Source organism: Cyprinus carpio, chromosome A16, assembly GCF_018340385.1.
Source record: "Cyprinus carpio isolate SPL01 chromosome A16, ASM1834038v1, whole genome shotgun sequence".
Classification (NCBI taxonomy): domain Eukaryota; kingdom Metazoa; phylum Chordata; class Actinopteri; order Cypriniformes; family Cyprinidae; genus Cyprinus; species Cyprinus carpio.
In genome coordinates this window covers 244,045-267,253 of record NC_056587.1, presented here as the reverse complement: position 1 = coordinate 267,253, position 23,209 = coordinate 244,045, and the positions used below count along the sequence as shown (strand labels likewise).

General features: G+C 36.3%; 1 protein-coding gene across 3 annotated transcripts in view; it reads left to right on the top strand.

Moving 5' to 3' along the window:
* The window catches only part of lars2 (leucyl-tRNA synthetase 2, mitochondrial), a 57,724-nt gene that overhangs the window by 28,278 nt on the left and 6,237 nt on the right, over nt 1-23,209 (top strand). For all 3 annotated transcript variants that reach the window (XM_042771929.1, XM_042771928.1, XM_042771927.1), the window contains 12 exons: nt 1,409-1,516; nt 1,846-2,005; nt 2,956-3,060; nt 3,979-4,094; nt 4,179-4,462; nt 11,855-11,953; nt 13,427-13,564; nt 15,190-15,293; nt 18,015-18,197; nt 19,608-19,777; nt 21,275-21,352; nt 21,460-21,571. In XM_042771929.1, the coding sequence (XP_042627863.1) occupies nt 1,409-1,516; nt 1,846-2,005; nt 2,956-3,060; nt 3,979-4,094; nt 4,179-4,462; nt 11,855-11,953; nt 13,427-13,564; nt 15,190-15,293; nt 18,015-18,197; nt 19,608-19,777; nt 21,275-21,352; nt 21,460-21,571 (1,657 nt within the window). The remainder of the gene's footprint in view (nt 1-1,408; nt 1,517-1,845; nt 2,006-2,955; nt 3,061-3,978; nt 4,095-4,178; nt 4,463-11,854; nt 11,954-13,426; nt 13,565-15,189; nt 15,294-18,014; nt 18,198-19,607; nt 19,778-21,274; nt 21,353-21,459; nt 21,572-23,209) is intronic.

Genomic DNA, 23,209 nt, shown 5'->3' with positions numbered 1-23,209 from the left:
AAAGCCGCCAGTGATACACACTTGAAGAAGTCAATCTACTGGCTTATGTATAGTTCTTCTGAGACACAGACTGGAAGAAAGTGTTTTATCTGAAAGAATGTCACTCATGACCTTTACGCATTTCAAAAACTGCTGGCATTGTCTTGTTCAGAACTCATTTTGTAGAGCGCTCTGCTCAAATGAGTTGAAGATTTGAATACCGTGATTGGAGCGCTCTCAAATGAGACGGCCACATCTCTACCCCCTTCCGCCTCTTCGTGCAAGTGTGAAATGTTCTTCCTGCGAGTGCGTCCGAGTCACTAATGAGTGCAGCGCTGAGGAAGCGGACAACATTTGGCGCCCTTCAATTATTTTCTATTTGTTTTGCGCTCAGGGAGTGAAGCCTCTTGTGAGTAAGACTGCTAATGGCTAGTGACAGAGAGGAGCGAGATGTCAAAACCCAACCGTAGCTTTTCATATCCCATCCTTTCAGTGCTCGGCACACCAGATCATCCTTTCCCAAACCTAACCTTCGTTATTATGCATAGCTTCCTCTTTTCCATCGTCTGCCTCATCCTTTCTCCTTCACCCACAAGAGTTTCTTTTTTCAGCCTGAATCTGAGTCTGTGTGTGTGTGTTCAGACTTTGAGCAGTTCATGAGGTTTTCTTTAAGCTTTGCTCTTCACGTGTAATGTGACCGCTTGGGGGAAAATATTGCAAATAGGGACCACAAACTGGTGCTCCTGAACACTTTTCTGGATTGTAAAGGAGGCGTTGAATTATTCACTTAACCAACATTACTTCATTTAGTAATGCAACTACTGAGACTGCAATGGGTTTGGATTTGTTTGTAAATATTTTAGTTGCAAACCAGGAATAGATCATATATTTACATGTACAAAAGTTTGGGGAGAAATTAAATACTTTTATTCAACCAGGATGCATTAAATTATTTAAAAGTGACAGTAAAGACATAGAATGTTACAAAAGAGTACTGTTTCAAATGAATATGGTTCTTTCGAACACCAAAGAATCCTGAAGAAAAAAAAAATGTATGATAGTTTCAAAATGAATGATAATCAGAAATGTTTCTTGAATTGAATTGAATGATTTCTGAAGATCATGTGACACTGAAGACTGGAGTAATGATGCTGAAGATACAGCTGTACATCACAGAAATAAATTGCATTTTAAAATATATTAAACTAGAGAACAGCTATTTTAAATTGTAACAATATTTTACAAGTTAACTGTTTTTATTGTATCAAATAAATGCAGCCTTGGTGAACATAACAGACTTCTTTCAAAAACATGAAAATCATACCAGCTCCAGATTTTTCATGATAGTGTGTATTTGGAGAGATTAGATAAATGTTTTTATTTATTTGTAATTTATATTTCGTTATTAATACAGATTTCTGTCTTGCAGCCTCTTCTGGATGCTTTGGCAGATCTCCCTGAATGGTATGGAGTCAAAAGCATGCAGGCCAACTGGATTGGCGACTGCTCAGGCTGCTTTTTCAACCACATAATGAAGGTACTGAATGCTTCATCTGTGAAATACACTTACAGCTCTTGTGCAGACGGACAGGATTTGGTTTTCATCAGCTCCCAGGTCTTTCAGGGCTGTATTTACTGCTAACCGCTCACACGGCGCTTTCTATGAAATGATGAATTTCCATGCTGGCATGTGAGCGGGTGCATTTCATCAGGTTTGATCCGGAGTTTGGCTGCAGGCTGTGTACTGCGTGTACAGCTTTGTTCCTTCGAGTCTGTTGTGTTTTCTGTTGTGGGAGGATATTTGTGCTTATTAAAATCATAATTTGATTTCCAGCACAGTGTAGATCTATTGCATCTGTTTGTCAGGTGGATGGTCGAGACTCAGGGGAGGTGTTGGCTGCATACACCTGTTCTCCGGAGGCCGTGTTCGGAGCAGCCTATGTCTCAGTCCTGCCCTCCCACCGGCTGCTGCACGGCTCCAGTGCCCTCAAAACAGCTCTGCTAAGAGCTCTGAGACACGGCAGAGGTGAGAAACACACACACACACACACTCCTGAAGGCACAAATGTTAGATGCTTGAAGTGAACATCATCTATGGAGGCTGAAGGAGTTCAGTAGGGTTTAATAGAGACACATATTCCATCAGCACTTTTAAAGCTTTTAATAGTGATGCACTGAAATGAACTGTTTACCAAAACACTGAAACCAAAATTAAAGCTTTTCAAAACCAAAACTGAAAATAGTTTATTTCAATCAATAAATTAAATGTTTTTAATCATCAACACTCAAATAAAAGCAAACCTTTGTACAAACAGTTAAAGTGCACATACTGTAAGGCATTTTTATAAGACACATTTTTAAAAACAGAATTATGTTTCTACTCAATTTGTTGTTGAAATATAAGCATTTAAATGGTGGCTGTAGTAAAAAAAAAAAAAAGGAAATATTTTCATGACTTATTTATTCAAACAAACATTAGATAATGAAGTGAAAATATAATGAATATGTAATAGAGTTCAAACAGTACTGGTCAAAAGTTTAGGATCATTGAGATTTTTAAATGTTTTTTTATTGTATTTGTAAAAAAAATAAAAAAAATAAATAAATAAAAGCACCATAGGAGAAGCACTGACTAGGTCAATGATTTCGGCCCGCTACCGAAAAAAATGCCTAAATGTTTTGATTGCTGAAATTTTGTTGCATCACTAGCTTATTTACATAAAGAAAACAACATGACAATAAAGAATGACTGCATTCGTGTAATGGTGATCTACAAATGCATTTATGTACTGTTTTTGTTGTGTGTTTTAACCCTCGAGGCTGTGGTTGCTAGTTGATTTTGTGGTCTCACACCAAACTGTGAAATAACTGTGAATCCCAAAGGCTTTGGAAGAGGACCGATTTCTGTTAATGAGATCTCACATTTAGCCTATTTACCAGCACTGATTGATTGACCTTTGACCCCTGCTTGTGCAGACAGTCTGACTGATGTCACGGCCCTCAACGTGTTCACCGGCCGCGAGGTTCCAGTGGTGATCTCCAGCAAGAATGAGTTCGACGGACATCTGGACACTGTAATAGGTGAGAAGATGCTCCTGTGTGTGTGTATATGTGTGTGTGTGTGTGTGTGTGTGTGTGTGTGTGTGTGTGTGTGTGTGTGTGGAGAGGACTGCAGTATGTAAATCTTTAGTTTGTTAATGCAGTACATCTAGAATGCATTTGGATTTTATCCAGCAGAGACAGCAGTGTCATTACAGTTTGTGTGTGTGTGTGTGTGTGTGTGTGTGTGTGTGTGTGTGTGTGTGTGTGTGTGTGTGTGTGTGTGTGTGAATTCCTTAAGGAGAATCTACAGTATGCATTAGGGATGTGTATGCAGTTCACCGCTCTAGTTATATTCCAGTGTTTTTACGCATATACCTAAACAATTTCCCAGCATGCTGTACTCCAGCATCAAGGATTTCTGTAACAGTTCTTTAGCCTCTTCTGTGTGTTTGTCATTGCATGTACAGTTGCTTCAGAAAGTATTGAGACACTTATAGCATGTAAAATAAAGTTTAAACAAACAATACACACAAAAAAAAATGTTTTAAAATTCTGAAAAAGTTGTGAAACCAACATGAAAAAAAGATAATGTTTAAACAAACTTGACACATTCATTTTGGCCCACAAATGCAATTGCATTAGATCATCAAAGGACACATACAAACTTGTATTTACACTTGGCCACTTCGTGCTTTTTCTCTGTTTGGATAGCTACGATTGAATTTCTGTTCGTTTTGCTGAGACACATTTATGTGGCCAATAGTATATGAAAACTTTTAACAAATTAGCTAATTGATAAGTAAAAATACATGAAGTGATCCTTAGATGGAGTCAGTTCTCCAGAATTTAACGCAAGTGTCCTGCATAGTAACTGTTTCACAACCACAGAGAGTCACAATTCTTTCATTTAACATTAGATATATACAATGCATTTTTCTTTTTTATTCTTTATGACAGGCATCCCAGAGAGCAGTGAGGAGGATGCAGAGTTAGCTCAGTCTCTGGGCTTGAGCTGGATTTCTGTTCTGAAGACAGAAGAAGACGGAACCCAGACTCTAATAAACTCAGATGAGGTAAACCCACCGTCACGGTTAAACACGAGAGCAGAGGTTAACCAGCTAACCGGTTACACATCCTGATCATCTCATCCGCTGTAGTTCACAGGCCAAAGCCGGGCAGAAGCTTTTAACTCTGTCACCCAGAAAGCCCGGGAGAGGAACGCTGGTGGTTACCTCACTAGTACCAAGCTTCGTGATTGGCTAATCTCAAGGCAGCGCTACTGGGGCACACCCATTCCCATAGTGCACTGCGGCGCATGCGGGCCAGTGCCAGTTCCAGTGGAGGAGCTGCCAGTCATGTTACCTAAAGTACCGTCCCTCTCAGGGAAAGGGGCGTCGCCCTTAAAGACGGCACGGGATTGGCTGAGATGCCAGTGTCCGAGGTAAGTGCAAGAGTTTGAGTAAAAAAAATATATTTACAATTGCAGTGATTCAAAACTAGCTGTTAGTAGTGTTCTTACTAAATATTAGTTAGTTACTGTTGCTACGTCTGAAAAGTAACGGCGCTCTCACGCAGTGAAAAATACATCGCGGAGCAAAGAGGAAACTAAAAACACGCAGATAAGACAGAGCAGGTAACTTTTGGAATTAAAAAAAAGTCTCAGCTTTCACATTTTGTAAAAAATTAAAACAATAAATACTGTTTTGTGGCTCTTTAATGTGTCGTGACAGATCGCTGTAGGGCCTCAGGTCAAGAAACACGAACCGATCATCTCTTCCTCTTCACTAGTTATAGCACGAAATAAACACGAATGAACATCAGATGGTTTCTTGTTCAGTCGCAGAAAGACACACACAGTTGAACACCGATGTTGATCTACTCTTCTGTCTGGTTTGTTTGTCGGACAGATTCAGAATTATGATTGGTCTGATCGCCTGTCAATCAAACTCCCGGCGAAGGGTCAATTAGATTATATAGGAATATTATTATATTTACTTCTAAAGCATTTATTAATCTTAGTTAATGTTCATTTCGATATTTAGCAATACATAACTAAAAGCAAAAGCTGTATCTTTTAATGTGATTTAATGGACCTGAGCCAGCATGAACTAACTATGAACAGTTATAACAGTTTTTTATTAACAAACATTAATAAATACTGTAACAGATGTATTTCTAATTGTTAATGCATTAAGTAACATTAAGTAATGAGACCATATTGTAGTGTGACCATTTTTTGTTTTGCTTTGCTTTTGGTTTTTGCTTTTGGTTTGCTTTGCTCTGCTCTGCTCTGCTTTACTTGCCTCGGTTTTGTTTTTTGTTGTGTTTTTGTTTTTTGCTTTGCTTTGCTTAATTTTTTTCTTTGCTTTTTGTTTTTTCATTGCTTTGTTTGCCTTTTTTTGTTCTGCTGTTTTGTTTTATCTGCTTTGCTTTTTTTTTTTTTTTTGCTGTGCTTTGTTTTTGTTTTGTTTCACTTTGTTTTGCTTAGTTTTTGACTTGCTCATTTTTGTTTGTTTTTTGTCATTTTTTCGTTTAGCTTTTTGCTTTGTCTTTGATTAGCTTGGCTTGTTTTTTTGTTTGTTTGTTTTTTTTGCTTTGCTTTGCATTTTGTGTTTTGCTTTTTTTTTTTGCGCTCAGTTTTTTTTTTTTTTTTGATTGCGTTAGGACAGTACATACATAGAGCACACTGAACACAGTTGAATTCGAACCTGCATCCCTCATATGAGCACCACGGAGCTGTCTGGAGCATGTCCACTGATCACTAGTCCTTTTCTCGGTGGAAATTTCTTCTCAGATTTAGAGGTCAGACAGTTTGGTTTCTTTGACGAAAGTCTGGATTATAAATTTAACTCTGAGAAAATCAAAAGTGTTTGATAAGAGTTTCATCTGGTGGCATTGTAATATAAGTGGAATCATTTTCTTCCATTATCTGAGTCTTTGTACTCCCACTCTGTCATGTGAAATAATGGCAGACTCCACCAGAACTCATTGTCTCAGATCTCATCAAAACAGAGCCAAGTTCAGACCCAGCCAGACTAAAGTGGCTTGTTTCAGGGAGCACTTGTCCCCTGGAGGCTACAGGGATCATTACCACTGAGTCATGGAGGTGGTGAAGATGTGCGCACAGATAGCACCTCCTCACTGTGAAGGGTATTAATAGACCCTCTCTGACCATGAAGCGTGCTAATGCTGGCAGAGCCACTGAAAGCGGATGACATTTTTACGAAAATCCTTTGTCGGATAGACACTTGAATGGAGAGACAAATGTGTCTTAGCTGCCTGACTTCATGCATTTGTAAAATACCCACTTTGCATACATAGACACAGAACTGTGAATTAGCAGAGGTCGAACATTATGGTTTTTTTAATGGCCGATGCCAGTATCTAGAAAGCAGGGTGGCAGATGGCTGATTGCATGCATATATTTATAATGTTCAGTTAAGAGCTAATACTAATTGCTTCCCTTTTAAGATGAACAATTTTAAGTAAACAAAAAAGTTTCAGAAGCCTATAAGTCTACAATGAATAAAAGGATTATAAAATGTTTGTATTCAAATCCATTTCAAATTTACAGTTTCTCTCTTCTGAGAACATAAAAAGACTCACAATTAGGGATGCACAAAATATTCTCAACACATTGGTTATCAACTGATATTGGCACATTTTCGATTTATTGTTATAGGCCATTATTGGGTATTTATCTGCCATATATTTTTTCCATCTATTTAAAGATTTAAACAATCATCTAGCACTAATTTAATGAAGTAGTCATTGATTAAGGCAAAGATTTTACAAGCTCTATCTTCTAAACTGCTCTTAAAACAAAAGCGCTCATGATGGTGTGTGTTGCTGTGCACATGTAGCAATAGTGTTTTAATTTTCCTTTCTTTTTCTTTTTCTTTTTTTTTGATCGGTCACATCTGCCATTATATTGGATTTAGTAACCTATTTATTGCAGTGCAACCTTACTCACATTGCACTGAAATATTTTGTCCAATCAGATGCTTTCTAGAACGATAATGTCGCCTCGCCCTAAATTATAATCTAAATCTTAAACTGAATATATGCTTACTATTATAAACCACACAGGTGAGGATTTTTTTTATTTTATTTTTTTTTACTGTAGCAATTGGGTTTATGACTGCAATGTTATTGTTTCATATTAAATCTAATATGAATGCACTGTATTAGACTACATTTATTAAAATTTTTATTTAATTTAGTAACTGCAGCTGTTACGAGCTGTCAAGTGCTGACAAACCTAATGGTGTTAACTAATTAAAAAACTAACGGGTCTTACAAATGGTTCAGTTCAACTATGAGTACTGTGCAAACACTGGATGTTTATACAGAGCAGAATCATGGCCTTTAAGTGTCTGAACCTTTATTAATTATGGACTAAGCTCCTGTATGTTCTGCTTTATGGCCTTGGCTGCCTTCAGAAATTTATTAAAGTATTGAAATGATCTGTTAATGAGACACAGGTCTGTCCAGCCACGGATGAAATACTGCAACAGCTGTAGAAATGAGGCTGTGTTACATCAGAAGTATTGTAGTAGGGTAACTGTGGACTTGAATCTGTGTTTCTGAATGCTCTGAATTAGTTTTTAAGATATTTAAACTCTTTGCTGTTTGAGGTGTTCAACTTAAGTCTGTGTAATCGAGAATACCACCCAAAACATATAAAAAACACTTTCCTATAAGATTCTCTACATTGATATTAGATCATGCATTAGGCATCATGAAGTTTCAATGAACAATAATTTATAAATCTTGTTTACTATTATGTATAAATGTTCTATTTTTAGTTGTTATGAACTAGAAACCTCCACAAACCCAAATTTGGTCACACTTTAGTTTAAGGTCCAACACTCACTATTAACAAACCATTAACTATGGCTTTTGCCTCAATAAACTCCTAATTACTGCTTATTAATAGTTAGTAAGGTAGTTGTTAAGTTTAGGTATGGGGTATTAGGGATGTAGGATATTGTCATGCAGAAAAAAATGCTTTAAAAAGTACTAATAAACAGCAAATATGTTAACAATAGGCATGCTAATAAGCAACTAGTTAATAGTGAGAATTGGTTCCTAAACTAAACTTCCAGATCTTTTAAAACATGCTAAGATCTCATCACTGGTGTAAGTTCAGTCTTGTCAAGTTAAAGTAAAGCAGGGTGAAATCTGTCACATTTGTAGTAACTAGTAGAATTACAGCATTTGATTCAGACGGTGAAGTTTGTTCCCGTGTTGACGAGGAGACCGGATCATCTCTTATCTGTGAGACCTCGAAGAAAATCACCTTATTTCTTTAAATGATCGCCTACATTCAGCGAAGTGGCTGCGGAGAGAGAAAGACACGGAAACCAGATAAAGAGAGAGATGGTGCTTATCTGCCTCGTCCTTGAGGAAAAGAAGAAGTCATTTCCTGAGCTGTGATATTGTCTCTGGCTTAGCTGTTAGAAGTTTAATTGAAATCTGAGGATAAAAAACAGAGAAAGATCTCACAGCTGGATTTTGGTGCTGATTATATGTTTGAATGTTTGTTGCGGGACACTAACACACAACAAACAACGCTCACAAAACTCGCTTTCAACACCGCCTCGCTGGAAAAATGTGTCTGTGGTGACATTTCTTCAAAATGTTATTTGGTTTTCTGTGGCTGGTTACGCACCACTAAATATTTTTGCATTGCACCATTAAACTTAGTAACGTAACTCTAAATCTAAACGAAATGTTTGTGACCTGGAGTATTAATTTGAATAAATCAGCAGATTGATTGAATTGCATCAATAAGCTTATGTCTTACCTGACAGACTTAAATGATGATCTTGACATTTACATGTTAAGAGAGAGAACATTATGTGAATAAATGCTGCATCACTGTTTTTCAGCAACTTTTACTTATGAATTTGAAGGCTGCTATTGGTCATTGAAGGTTAATGTCATATTTTGCAAATGCAAAATGTCATATATTATGTGACACGCCACAATAACAGCCGTTCAGAAAGTGTTTGATGTACATTGGACCAATGAGATTGTAGTGTGGGCGGGGCTATCCAGCACAACACCGCAGAAATGAATGTCCATACAATGAAGCTCAATGTATTTGACAAAACAACTAAAACACTGAGTAAACATTACAAGGTCAAAGCATCTAAAAAAAAAAAATAATAATAATAATCATGCACAGATGAATTCATGAATGCACAGATGAATTCACATTAAGATCTACAGCATGCCTTTAGAAAATAGACGGTGAATGTTCATTTCATGTCATCTTTAAAGGAATTGTTCACCCAAAAATGAAAATGAGCTGTAAATGTACTCATCCTCAGGCCATCCAAGATATAGATTTTCTTTTGCAGTGAATGGGTGCCGTCAGAATGAGAGTCTAAACAGCTGCTAAAAACATCACAATAATCCACAAGTTTTCCACAGCACTCCAGTCCATCAGTTAATGTCTTGAGAAGTGAAAAGCTGTGTGTTTGTAAGAAACTCTGAGGGTGAGCACATTTCAGCAGATTTTCAGTTTTGGGTGAACTATACTGACTGGCCGAGCTTTACTGTAGTTTTCGGACACAGTGGCTCTGTCGTCTGCAGCTGTCACTGCTGAGCTGCTTTCTCTTGTCGGTGTGCATCTAATGGCTTCCTCTCATGACATTCTGTGTTCAGTCTATTATCAGTCCAGCCGCACACACTTCCAGCATTTCGTCGATAATGAGTCAAAAACACAACTGTAAAATCAGTTTTTTAAAAAGCATAATAATGCCCTAATTTCCCAGTTGATCCGCTATAAACACTCTCTCTGAGCACCTCATCACGGCTCATATGTGGGATGCTCGTCTCTCGGATGGCACCTGGCTTTCAGAGAATTAACCTGCTACACCTTCCCCCTGTTGCTAGGCGACCGCGAGGCGCTTGGCTCCCGCTGCCGGCGGTATAATATGCAGGACTGTGTGATTATCAAAGACGGGCTGGACTCTCTCAGACTGGAGTGGAGGAGGCCGTCCGGCCGCACACGGGCTGGATTCTGCTCACGCTGTGTGCGGGTCGGGGTTCGGCCGTTAATTAGTTTCTTTTGATGCGGATGATTAGCCGAATGAAGTCTTCCGAGACTCGTTAGAGTAAGTGTGACTGTATTGTAAACTGACAGATGACCCGGGATGCAAGGCGCTGTTTGCTTTGGGTGCGAGACTGGCATTCAGAGACAAACGCACGGGACCGTGTTTGGGATTTCACTGGTGCCAGCTGAGAAACCACACAGCAGGGTCATTACTGTGAAAAATTAATTCAGAACTCATTTCATTTTGTATTTCGACTTTTTGGTAGCTCTAATTGTTTATTTAAAAAAGTCTTTAGGAATTTTCATCCCTTATTGTGTCAGAATCAGATGGCAGATTCTTGTCTAGTTTATATACAGAGGGTATAGAAGAGAATCAGCCTTCTTTAAAATAATCACAGTGTGTTGCTTTGCAGCCTGAAATGAAGACGACACAGTTTTTGTTTTTTCCAGCTGTATTTACTTAGTGCAACTTAGAACATCCAAGTGAAAAATATAACACCAACATTTTGCCATGTCAGTGTCACATGATCTTCAGAAATCATTCTAATATGCTGATCAAAAAATATAAAAAAATTTTAAAACTGCAGTTGTTGATATATATATATATGTATTTTTTTTTTTTTTTTTTTTTGGATTTTTTTCAGGATTCTTTGATGAATTGAAAGTTCAAAAGAACAGCATTTATTTGAAATAGAAACATTTTGTAACATTATAAATGTATTTACTGTCACTTTTGATCAATTTGATGCATCCTTGCAGAATAAAAATATTCCTTTCTTAATTATAACACTTATCAGAGTTCTTGAAGTTAACTGAATCTAAAACTGAAACTAAAATCACAAAAAACATTTTCATTACTTGAAATAACTGTAATAAAATATTATTATTTCAGCTACTTGCCAAGGCAGCACTTCTTATTTTAATTTAGTTCTTGATTTGCTAAAATAACACTGAAACTAAAATTAAATTAAAAATAGACATTAATAATAATAATATAATAAAACACAAAAACAACAAAATTCAAACATAAAACTTCAAAAAAATAAATAAAATAAGTAAATAAAAAAATTAAAGCTAGAAAAGTATTCCAACTATATAAAATAACACTGGTTATAATATGAATAGATCATAATTTGAATCAATGGTAGTATAGCTCGGTTTCAGTCTGTATTGTTAGAAATCACGTTTCATTAAACAAATGATTTTATTTAATGGATTTTTTTCTGTCAATATATATATATATATTTGCCAAATCTGTTACACTGTAAATGTTTAAGAGTTGAACATTTATAGAGTTGCGCCATGTGTATATTGATGAAAACATCAGTTTGAACCATCTTTTTAAAAAAGCCTTAAATCTGATGTCAAAAAGACCAAATAAGACATTTTTCTTTTCCATTGTTTTCTGAGGAAACATGCGAGATTAATGTGTTTGTACTCGCATCAGGGTCTCGTGCATGACATAAAAGTCTAAAACTCTGGTGCACAAATTAAAAGGATTAATTCAAAAAAAGTCATTCCACTGCCCTGTGTTTTTAATGCAAAAACATGTCCTTTAATGGGATTGAAAAAAGATTGAATGACTTGCTTTACTTTGTATATTAAATTGGAACATGAGAAAATGTTTTAGCTTTAGTATGCACATCGCCTTTAAATATGTCCAAGTTCAGTATTCTGTTAATTATGAGTCATGGTGGCACAGATGTTTCCTGAAGTGAAGTATATGCACTAGCCCAGCACTTACACTCTTCCTCCTGTTGATATCAGGTGTAAAGGGCCGGCGGAGAGAGAAACAGACACCATGGACACCTTTGTGGATTCTTCCTGGTACTATTTCAGATACACTGACCCTCAGAACCTGCTGAGGTAAGGAAACCCGGCTCTGTCTGGCTCTTTCTGTCCCACCAGGTGTTTGTGGAGACTGTTCTAGTCTGTGGTGCTTCCAGAGATGCTGAGAGAGCGAGACTCAGAATGGAAGACCATCTGTCCGTGCTATTTCAGATAAAACTACTGTGGTTTTAAAACGTCACTCCTGTGTGTCGGTATTGTATTTCAGTTAGCTTTCAGTCTATGCATTAATTTCTAAATCATCATTAAAGCATTTCTAAAGCATCATTAATTTCTCTATGCATAGTGATTTCTAAAAGCTGATCTGAACCTTTAGAGCTGACTGGAACTAATTGAAGCCGAGACCCTTATTATGGTTAATTTATTATAAATCAAAATCAAACACAAGTACAGTAATTTGCATCGTATGGTGGAATTGAATCATCATTGTAAATCATAAACATCTTATTTATTTTGACACAAATCTCAAGTGCTTGATTGCATGTATTGTTGCAAAATGTAAACTATTATCACTAGCTTTTGAATCTAGAGAAGCTTGTTTCTGCCACTGGATAAAAAATAAAAAAGGTAATTGAGGCTTTTTATCTCACAGTTCTGACTTTGTTCCTTGCACTTGTGAGATTGTATCAGAACTGTGAAGTCAGAATTGTGAGGTAAGTAGCAAAAACCTAAAAATTGCGAGAAAAACCTGCAAACACCTTTTTTATTTTGGTGGAAATGGGTTTTCATACCAGTCTGCTAAATGCAACTGTATTGTGAACATTAATATCATGATTTTCTGTAAAGCTGCTTTCAAACAATGTTTATTGTGGAAAGCTATATTCAAATAAATTCGACACAAAACTCAAGCCTAAACAAGCTTCCTAAAAATGTAGAATGAATCATGATTAAATATGCATAAACCACAAGTATTTTAATGTTTAAAAGTACTTAATAATTTAATTTTCTTTCATTTCTAATCATATAAAAGGTTCTTTCAGTCAGTCAAATCACTTTGGGCTTCAAGGATGATCAGATTCTGCTAGTCAGCATGAATATCATGTAAATACTTTGTCGCTTTTAACTCAGTTTGTGTAAAGTAAACGCGGGGGAATTACTTGCAGAGCTCTGTTATTGTTCAGCACTGAATGGACGGTTGGTTTAATGCCGCTGGCAGGTGGATGTAGAGTGTGACGCGTTTGTTTATCACAGTTTGTTGAAGTGTGCTTATGGTTTTGTTTAAATTCACTTAGCAGTTCACATTCTCCCTTCAGTGTGCGGCTGAACGTGTTATTGGAGTGTCGTGATTGTGATTGCGGTATAAAGCAGCGCCAGCATTAAAGTGTTCTTAGAGAGTTTGTGAGATTGTAACACCTGACACACACACACACACACACACACACACACACAGGCCCTGTCATGTTTCAGAGTTGATGTCTGTGCATGAGCGCCTCCTAGTGGTGTCTCTCGTGTCATACAGGTACAGTATGAGGTGTTTGTCTCCCCTCGCAGGCCTTTCGAGCGCTCCAGAGCGGATCACTGGATGCCTGTGGATGTTTATATCGGAGGCAAGGAGCACGCCGTCATGCACCTGTACTACGCACGCTTCCTCAGCCACTTCTGCAGAGACCAGGGCATGGTTTCACACAGGTGCGACACACACACACACACACACACGCACAAACACATCCATGAGTGTCATGAGAAGAGAGCATGAAACATACAATCACTGGGGAATGATGTGGGTTTGGACAGCCAAGTTACTAAAACATAGACGATATGTTAGACTGTGTCTTAAGACCTAGACCTGACCAACTAGCACTTAGCAAGAGGTAATCGATCTTACTTTTTGGACACAAATTAGACTACCTTAAAACCAGTCTTAAAACACCCTAAGACCAGCTACATAAACTTAGCCTCTATGTTAAGACAGTGTTTTAAGAACTAGTCTGATTAACTGGCAGTTAGCTAGGGGTTATCAGTCTTATTTTTCAGATACAACTTAAGAGTAATCTATGTTTTTATGTAACTGAATTAAAGAAGTTAATGCCAGTCAACGAGCCACTGATTTTATGCATTCTGACTTAATTTGGTAACACTTTACAATAAGGTTCCAATAGTTAGTTTGGTAATGCATTAATTAACCTGAAGTAATAATGAGCGGTGCATCTGATGCCGCTTTTATTAACCTTAGTTAATGTTCGTTAATTGCATTAAAGGGATCGTTCACACAAAAATGAAAATTCGGTCATCATTTACTCACTGTCTACTTGTTACAGACCTGTATAAGTTTATTTCTTCTGTTGAATATAAAAGAAGATATTTCGAAGAATGTTGGTAGTCAAACAGTTGACGGTAGCCATTGACTTCCATAGTATGGAAAAAAAATATTATGGAAGTCAATGGCTACCATCAACTGTCTGATAAATAAAATAAACATAAATTAATTGAAAACTATCTTTTACAAAATATATACAGATATAACTTCTGATTTCAGTGCTGTTTTTTGTAAATGTTGAAGTTAACATTAATTAAATATAATAAAGAAAAAAAAAAATATATATATATATATATATAATTAAGATTAATAAATGAAGCGTTATAGATGCATATTAACTGATGTAGACAATTAACATTAATGAATGGAAGCTTTTTGGAAATTGTTAACCATAAAATGTACTCTATAATATCATGAGATAATATTGTTCCTGTGGCTCAGTGGTAGAGCATTGTGTTAGCAGTGCAAAAGGTTGTGGGTTCAATTCCCAGGGAACACATGTTAGCCTGAATGCACTGTAAGTCGCTTTGGATAAAAGATTCTGCTAAATGCATAAATGTTAATGTAATGAGGGTGGTTATTATTTTTATTACAGTAAATCATTAAAAGAGATTGTTTTGCAGAGGAGAAATTATTAGATTTTAAGGAAAGGTTGCAGAAACCGTTTTCCTTTTTCATAAAATATGCACTGATGAAGCAGTATTCATTACTGGAATAGTTCAACAACAACAACAACAAAAAAAAATGTGACTTTTTATGTTACAGTTCTGAGAAATTGCAAGAAAACAACTTTGTGAGAAAATTGTAAGATATAAACTTGCCATTCTTAGGAAAAAAAGTCTCTTTTTCTTCCTCATAAATAAAAATAACAGAACACCGGTTTGGAACAACATGAGAATGAGTAAATACTGAGAGTGTTAAGAACTAGTTTCCATGTTGAATATCCTTCACGCTGGATTCAATGACCAGTAATATACATCCAGCCTCTTGATTTCAGGGAGCCCTTCAGAAAACTGCTGGTGCAGGGTCTGATAAAGGGGCAGACGTTCAGGGTGCCAGAGACCGGCCAGTACCTCAAGAAAGAAGACATCGACTTCTCAGGTGTGTGTTTGTGTGTAAGAAGATAGAAAGTACAGTATGTTGCCAGCAGTGCTGGGGTTTGTGATGAATTCATGAAATCTGGTTTCATCTGTCTTAGAATCGGACTCTCAGACTGTTTGGGGGTCTGAAATTATGAATATGTAGGCCTATAATTTTGGATATACTATTGGAATTAAAGGGATAGTCACCCAAAAATGAAAATTCTGTCATTAATTACTCACCCTCATGTCATTCCAAAACCTTCCTTCATCTTCAGAAAACCAATCAAGATATTTTTGATGAAATCCAAAAGCTTTCTGACCCTGTATAGATAGACAGCAGTGCAACTGAAACAAATTGATTTAATTAATATGAATAATTAATGACAGAATTGTCATTTTTGGGTGAACTATCCCTTTAAAGCCCCACCGTCAGTTAAAAGAATCAGTCGCCTCGTTGGTAAAGACACTGGCATCTCTTTTTACTCTATTATGTGCATTAGCTGAACCAGTCTGAAAAACATAAGTAGCTTTGTTTTCTAGTGGACTGATAAAAATACTCACACTCTGGCTCCTGAAAATTGCATTAAGCCAGCCAATCTGACTCGAGTGTAAAATTGTGAGACAGCTTGTGCCATTTTTGTGTGTAAAATGCATTTGCAGTAACGTGAACAGCCCTCCTCACATTTCTCACTCACTTCCTGTTTTGCTTTCTGTGGATACTGGATCTAAAATAGTCTTTTTTGTTGCCAGGCAACAAGGTAAACAGACTCATGGGAGCATCTCAATTGGCTCCCAAAATCGTGATCTCAGCTTGGTTTTATAATGCGTCTGTGTGTAAACAGTGTAGAGGAGAGATGCTTATTATGGTAAACACAGCTGTGTCTCTTCCTGAGACGACGTTTAAACATGCAAGATCACATCAGAGCCCCTGTTTACACCTGCGCTTAACATCTTGAGTGATCTGAACACTGGTGGTCAGCACTTAATAAACAGGGTCTTTCAGAGCTGCTCATTAAACACACTACCGTTCAAAAGTTTACAGTTTGTGTGTGTTTTTGAAAGAAGTCTCTTCTGCTCAGACATGAATACTCGGAGACAAGCGATGTTAACTTCTCCACTGTTGTTCAGTCGTAGCACAAGCTGGGCGTGACGGTTGGTCGGTGTGGTATTTGCCCCGCCCCTCCTCCACTGTGATTGGTTAGATGACTAAAAAGTAATTCTTCAACACTCAGTGCCTCGTCACGCTCCTGGCGTTTTAACAAAATCTCAGCGCTCCCACTGAAAACAGTTGAACAAAATACTCTAGCCTCGGGAAAAAATGCTTTGGTGGACACAAGGCCTTACGGTCACTTTTGATCAAATAAATGCATCCTTGCTGAATAAAAGTATTATTTATTAGGGGCCAAGCACCGAAGTTGATTATAGGCACCTATTGTGTCCGTTAGTTTTTTTCTCCTTCATCTATGGCAGCCCATAGAACCACTTGTGGGAAAGTTATGAAATTTGGCACACAGATAGAGGACAGTCTCATCATTGTCCACAGCAAATTTGGAGTCTTTAACTCAAACTCTCTAGCGCCACCAACAGGTCAAATTTGCACTCATGTTTATGCTAATAACTTTTGAACCGTAATCGTCTAGAAGCAAAATTCTGTTTTCCTCTGATTCCTTGGCTCATGCCGAGTCGAACGCACACAAACATTTACATTTCTATGTGTCAAAATATTTCGCAATTTTGAATTTTCCGAAAATCTACTTTTTCGAACACATTCTAGATGGTTTGTCCAATTTTCACCAATATTGGCTCAGATCATCCTCAGAGCGTTCTGTCAAAAAGTTATCAAGAGCTTTTTGATATACCAAACCGTTTTTGTAAAGCATGTTAACGAATTTGACGAAGTTTGTGCAAAAATGAGGTTAAATCTGTGCAATCTTAGCAGATTCTGAACAAACTTGGTATGTGTTATAAGAAGCATGACCTGAAGGCGCATGAATAGTTTCAGCACAGCACCACCTACTGGTTAAAATATATTAAAAATTTACATTTCTGCATAAAACTTGTGATCAGTTTGGCCAAAAATCATGAGATAGTGCTTGTTAGATTTGGAAAAGCATACCGAATCGAACGATACCTAATTTTTCTATGTTGGCCTTTTTGGGCGTCGCCCATTTTGAGTTTTGTATTAAGTTTAAACTAAAGGTTGTTGTTCCTTACAACTTACCAAAGATCCAGTGGTCCATGACATGCAGCCAGGAATCATGTTTTCTGACATTTATATATGCCTGGTGAAATACATAAAGCAAATTTGCCTGTGAACGCTTCATGTAAATCTAAATCTGGGTGATCACTTATATAAATGCTGTATACATATCAACATATCCTCCAGCCCAAAAACTTCTATAGTTTTTGTCAGTGTTTATTTAAAAACATTCAGTTTTGCAGAATATAAATATTTAATTGATGAGTTATGATGAGTATATGAGTTATGAATATATAACAATTCAATATATAGTGTGTGATTTCACTACAAAATTCAACATATTGACATAAAGTGATATCTGCAGATCCGTGTTTTGCTTGGTTTTACATCTGTTGTGCGAGACCCCTTAATTGCTGCTTGCAGCTATATTTTTAAAACTATTTTAGGTTATGTTACTACCAGCTGTCGGCAGTAATGTGTCTCAGATCACATGACAGATGTTGATAGCAGATGTAAACGGGCCAAAATCACCTCTGGCAGGTCCGGAGCCCATTCAGAGGGACACCGGCGGGCGACTGCAGGTCACATGGGAGAAGATGAGTAAATCCAAACTCAACGGACTGGACCCGCAGGAGGTGCTGCAGCAGTACGGCCTCGACACCATGCGCCTCTACCTCCTGTACGCCGCTCCACCCGAGCAGGACATCTTATGGGACGTCAAGAGTGAGTAGAGCACAGTGTGATAAAACCGTGACGCTGATGTTCTAGTGATGCATCTGTTCTGTATTTGAACTGTAGGGTATGTAATGATGTGTCAGACAGACGCTTCGGCTGCTATGTTGTGTCTCGCTGTTTTTCACCCGCACATATTTAGGACACCATGCCAAATAAGAAATAGCTCAGCTTTAAACTATTTAGACAGTTTTAAAGTAGTCCGATAAATCTGGTGATGAGATACATATGACATATTTACATATGGTCATAAGTGCGCTGAGTGTTTGTGGTGTTTGACTTGAAATTCTTTTGGGAAGTTCAGATGCCCTAAACAGGTGGTTTTCAGCCTTTAAGCCCCTCATTTTCCAAGACAATATTTTTAATTGTTTTACATTTTAAAATATTAAACATTTTATTTTGATTATATATCTTTTACTATTTTAATTTTATTAAAATACTTTATTTATACTTTATTTTTCCATAATTCCAGAAATTTAAAGAATTTAGTGTTCTTTAAAGTTTACACACTTTATGACCAATGAATTTACACAACTTTTTAAGTTTTAAATGTTAATTTTTTTTATTACTATTTTTGATTCACAAATAGGAATTTCTCAGCAGTTTGTATTACTTTTTAAATATTTTATTACTATTTTTAACTACATAAATGTTTTATATGAAATTATATAAACTTTGTAACATTTTTATTATTTTAAATATATTTTTTTTAAAATAAGAAATTAGAAATAAAATAATAATAAATGATTTTATTCAGAATTTGTTCAGCTGCTTATCATTACAGGATAAGAATTTAATTAATTAATTCATTCATTCATTATTTTGACCCAATAAAATATTTTAGAGATTGGCATAACTACAAAAATGTGTAGCCTCTTCAATGTCGTAATTTTATTACTTTTTAAAGTTTATTTATTTCCATGATTTTCCCAATCACACTTTTAAAATACCCTTAAATATCCAGGTTTTCCAAAATTGTGGGAGCCCTTGTTTTTACCTGAAAAAAAAAAAATGGTGTCAGTTTACATCTTGATTTTTAGCTGTTTTAATGCTTGTCTTATCATATTTGAATATATTTACAATTACTATATTGCATTTACACGTGTGAAATACCTAAAAGAAATGAAGAGCAGTTATAAGACCTGCATACACGTTCACATATACATTCATAAAAAATGTAACCTACAATCCAGATGTTGACTTAAAATAGAGTCATGTGCATCTTATTCTTTAACTAAACATTAGCAACACTGTATGAGAGTTAAATCTCCTCCAAATGCACCTGTAGTACTCCATCTAGATGTTTTTAGCACTACAACACATCCTGTGTGAACCCGTTCACCCAGTACACTGACACACCTCCATACCAGCGTTTGGTTTAACGTGATGCTGTGTGTGTAGCTGATGCCATCCCAGGGGTGTTGCGATGGCAGGCCCGTCTGTGGGGTTTGGTCACCAAACTGAGAGCTGCACGCGAGGGTCCAGAGACGCCCAACCCCTCAGTCCTCAACAAGAGAGAACGATCAGAGGCCAGGAAGATCTGGGAGAACAAGAACTATGCCATCACACAGGTGAAGCCACACCAGAGACGACGGTGATGATTATGCCCATATGTTTTAGAAGTACTAAGATACTTACTAAACATTTGATTACTGCTAAATATATGAGCGCTGTACCAATAAATGTAGATGGCACCACATATAAACTCAATATTTGCTGAAGCCTTCAACCATGACTAATGGTTAGAATTAATTGGTAGGATAATAAAAACTATAATATAAAGAAAGAAATATTGTACTGTATGTTGCTTGCAGAAAACTTTAATCATGATACAAATAGGTACTTTTGAATGGCCATCAGTGGAGAAAGATGATTTTTTTATGTCAGAATGATGTAGTTAGAGCATCTAGCAGCAGAGGCTAATGGGTAATGCTCACCAGACAAACCCTGACCCCTTGAGATGACCCTTTAACTAGTGTTCAGGAAACAGCGATGTGTTTCACTCTTTGACCAGTGGGGGTCACTGCATCACCCATCCGTATCTGTTCCATTCTGATAGAATTCCTTTGTTATTGGATATTTTTGACTTGTAATTAGTTTTCATAGTACCCATATGTCATGCAGTCTTAATATTAAAAAGTACACCTCTTCTTTCCAGTCAGAGCAGAATGCATGTAAGGTACTCTCTGAACACTGTAAAATATTTCCACTTACATCAAATTTAATTATTTTAAGTATAATCAAATCGGCTGTACAAGTCATTTTCATAATTTGAAATTCTTGTCTAGCTGAATCCCATAGAACTTAACACATGAAGTTGAAATTGGTTAAATTTATTTTTCAATTATTATTTACATTCTGTCATTGATCATTTAGTGTATATATATATAAAACACACACACACACACACACACATACATTTACATTTATGCATTTAGTAGACGCTTTTATCCAAAGTGACTTACAGTGCATTCAGCCTATATATATATATATATATATTAGGGTTGTCAAATTGATTAATCACGATTAATCACATCTAAAATAAAAGTTTGTGTTTACATAATGTATGTCTGTGTACAGTGTATATTTATATGTATATAAAATACACACATGTACATGTATATATTTGAGAAATATTTACATGTATATACATTTATAGATTTATATTCTTATATTTTATATTATATATAAAATATATTTAATATATAAACATAACATATTCTTCTTAAATATATACATGCATGTGTGTGTATTTATATATACATAATAAATATACACACATATATTATGTAAACAAAACTTTTATTTTGGATGTGATTAATCGTGATTAATCATTTGACAGCCCTAATATATATATATATGATTTTTTTTTCAGGACCCTTTGATGAATAGAAAGTTCAAAAGAACAGCCTTTATTGAAATAGAAATCTTTTGTAACATTACAAATGTCTATTTAATGCTTCCTTGATTAATAAAAGTATTAGTTTTATTTAACTTGTTACTTTTGGAAGGAAACTGATAGCTGATAGTCTGCTGGATGAAGTTAAGCCATGTTATTCTGTTGCCAGGTCACAGGTCACTTCACGGAGGACTTCCTGTTTAACGCGGCCATCTCTCGGCTCATGGGCCTGACCAACACACTCTCAGTAAGGCATCAGTGATCAGTCTGACATTCAGGATTATGTGCTTGGAAATTCAAATGATTGATTGAGCTTTCTGAATTCCCATGATGTGTTCTGCTCTGGTATCGCAGCAAGCCTCGTCTCGGGTGGTTCTGCACAGCGTGGAGTTTGAGGAGGCCTTGGCATCGCTCTGTGTGATGGCGGCACCCATGTGTCCACACTTAGCTTCTGAACTCTGGGCAGGTATGACACATGCACGTCCGCCTCAGTATTTCACAATTCTGTCATCATTTACTCATCCTCATGTTCCTTAATGAAGGTAATGATGTATGAACATGATATAAACAACATAGGCCTATAAACATCTAGCAATGCTATAAAAATATGTTGTGAGTACGATCACCTGCTGCAGTGCTCATGAGCTCCTCCAGAGGGCACTGCCTCCTTGTACACTATCTTTCTAACATGGACTTCATTCCCCATAATCCTTTGCACACACTCATCATCACTCATTGTTTGCACCTGTGTCTTGTTAACCCTGTCTGAATGAATGGGGCTATTAAAAAAAAAAATAAGCAAGCCCAGCCCAGGTGACTGAATGAAGACTATATTCATGTACCATGACATTTATTGATTCTAATGGTAGAGGTATTTACGAATTGAATTTGTATAGTTGGTCATGCCTCACACAAAGATGAATTGTAATGAGAAATTTACTGAATTGCAATTCATTGAAATGAAATTGAAAATTTTTTTAATATTTAAAAAAAATATATTTAATCATGAATATCAGTGTTGGGGAAAGTTACTTTTAAAAGTTATGCATGCAAGTATGTAGTTCTATTACTTAGTTACTTTTTTTATGGAATGTAATGCATTACGTTACTTTTGCAATTCATTTTGCTTATTTGTTTTTTAATAACAAAAAAACCCCAAAAGTTATATTTTAAAATATAATATTGTAAATATAAAAAAATATTATTACTATATACTTATAATTAATCTAAAAAAAGTAAATAACATTACAGTACATAACTTGTGTGACCCCCAGTACTGATGAATATTTCTTTGATAGATATAGAATTATTATTATTATTTTTTTTTTTTGCAGAAGATTAGTAATATTTTGCTAAATGTCACAAAAATAATTTCTGGAAATAACCCATGCACGTTTTGTGTATGATAACATATTTATGGGTTATTTGTAAATTCAGCATTCATTTTGCCACATCAAAACGTATTCAATTTTTAGAGTTTATTAAAGATGTTCCCAGTTCAGTGGTGTGAATGGTATTTCTGGTGACAACACAACATTAAAAATTAAAATCTTGACCCCAGTAAAAAAAAAAAAGTGACTCAGGATGAAAGTGAATAATTGTGAGCTGGGTGAAAAGTCGTGGAAATACTAGTGGTGAGGAAAAAAAAAGGAAACTCTTGGCCCCTGTTGTCCATTCCATCACATCCCGCTATTGTCACACACACACACACACACAAACACACACACACACACACTGTGTGTTTGTCCCGTAAGGAAAAATGAACATGTCCACATGCTCTGATAACAGTGACTGATGCTGACCAGAAGAAGTGTAACTATGTGACCAAACGTTGCTTGTTAAGGGTGTGTTTATCTGTGTGTGCTCACAGAGTTAGAGAACCTTTATGTTCCACAGAAATAATAATAGTAAATAATGTCAGAACTCATTTTTGGGTGAACTATTCCTTCCTCTCCCACTTCTTCCTGTACTTGCACACACGCTAAGGACAAGCGGAAATGTACATCCTTCCTGAAGGCCATGTTGAGGTCAGATGCAGGCTTCTAAATGTAAAGTATTGAGCATCGGAGGCCTGTTTATGTGCTGGATCATTCACTGGATCATG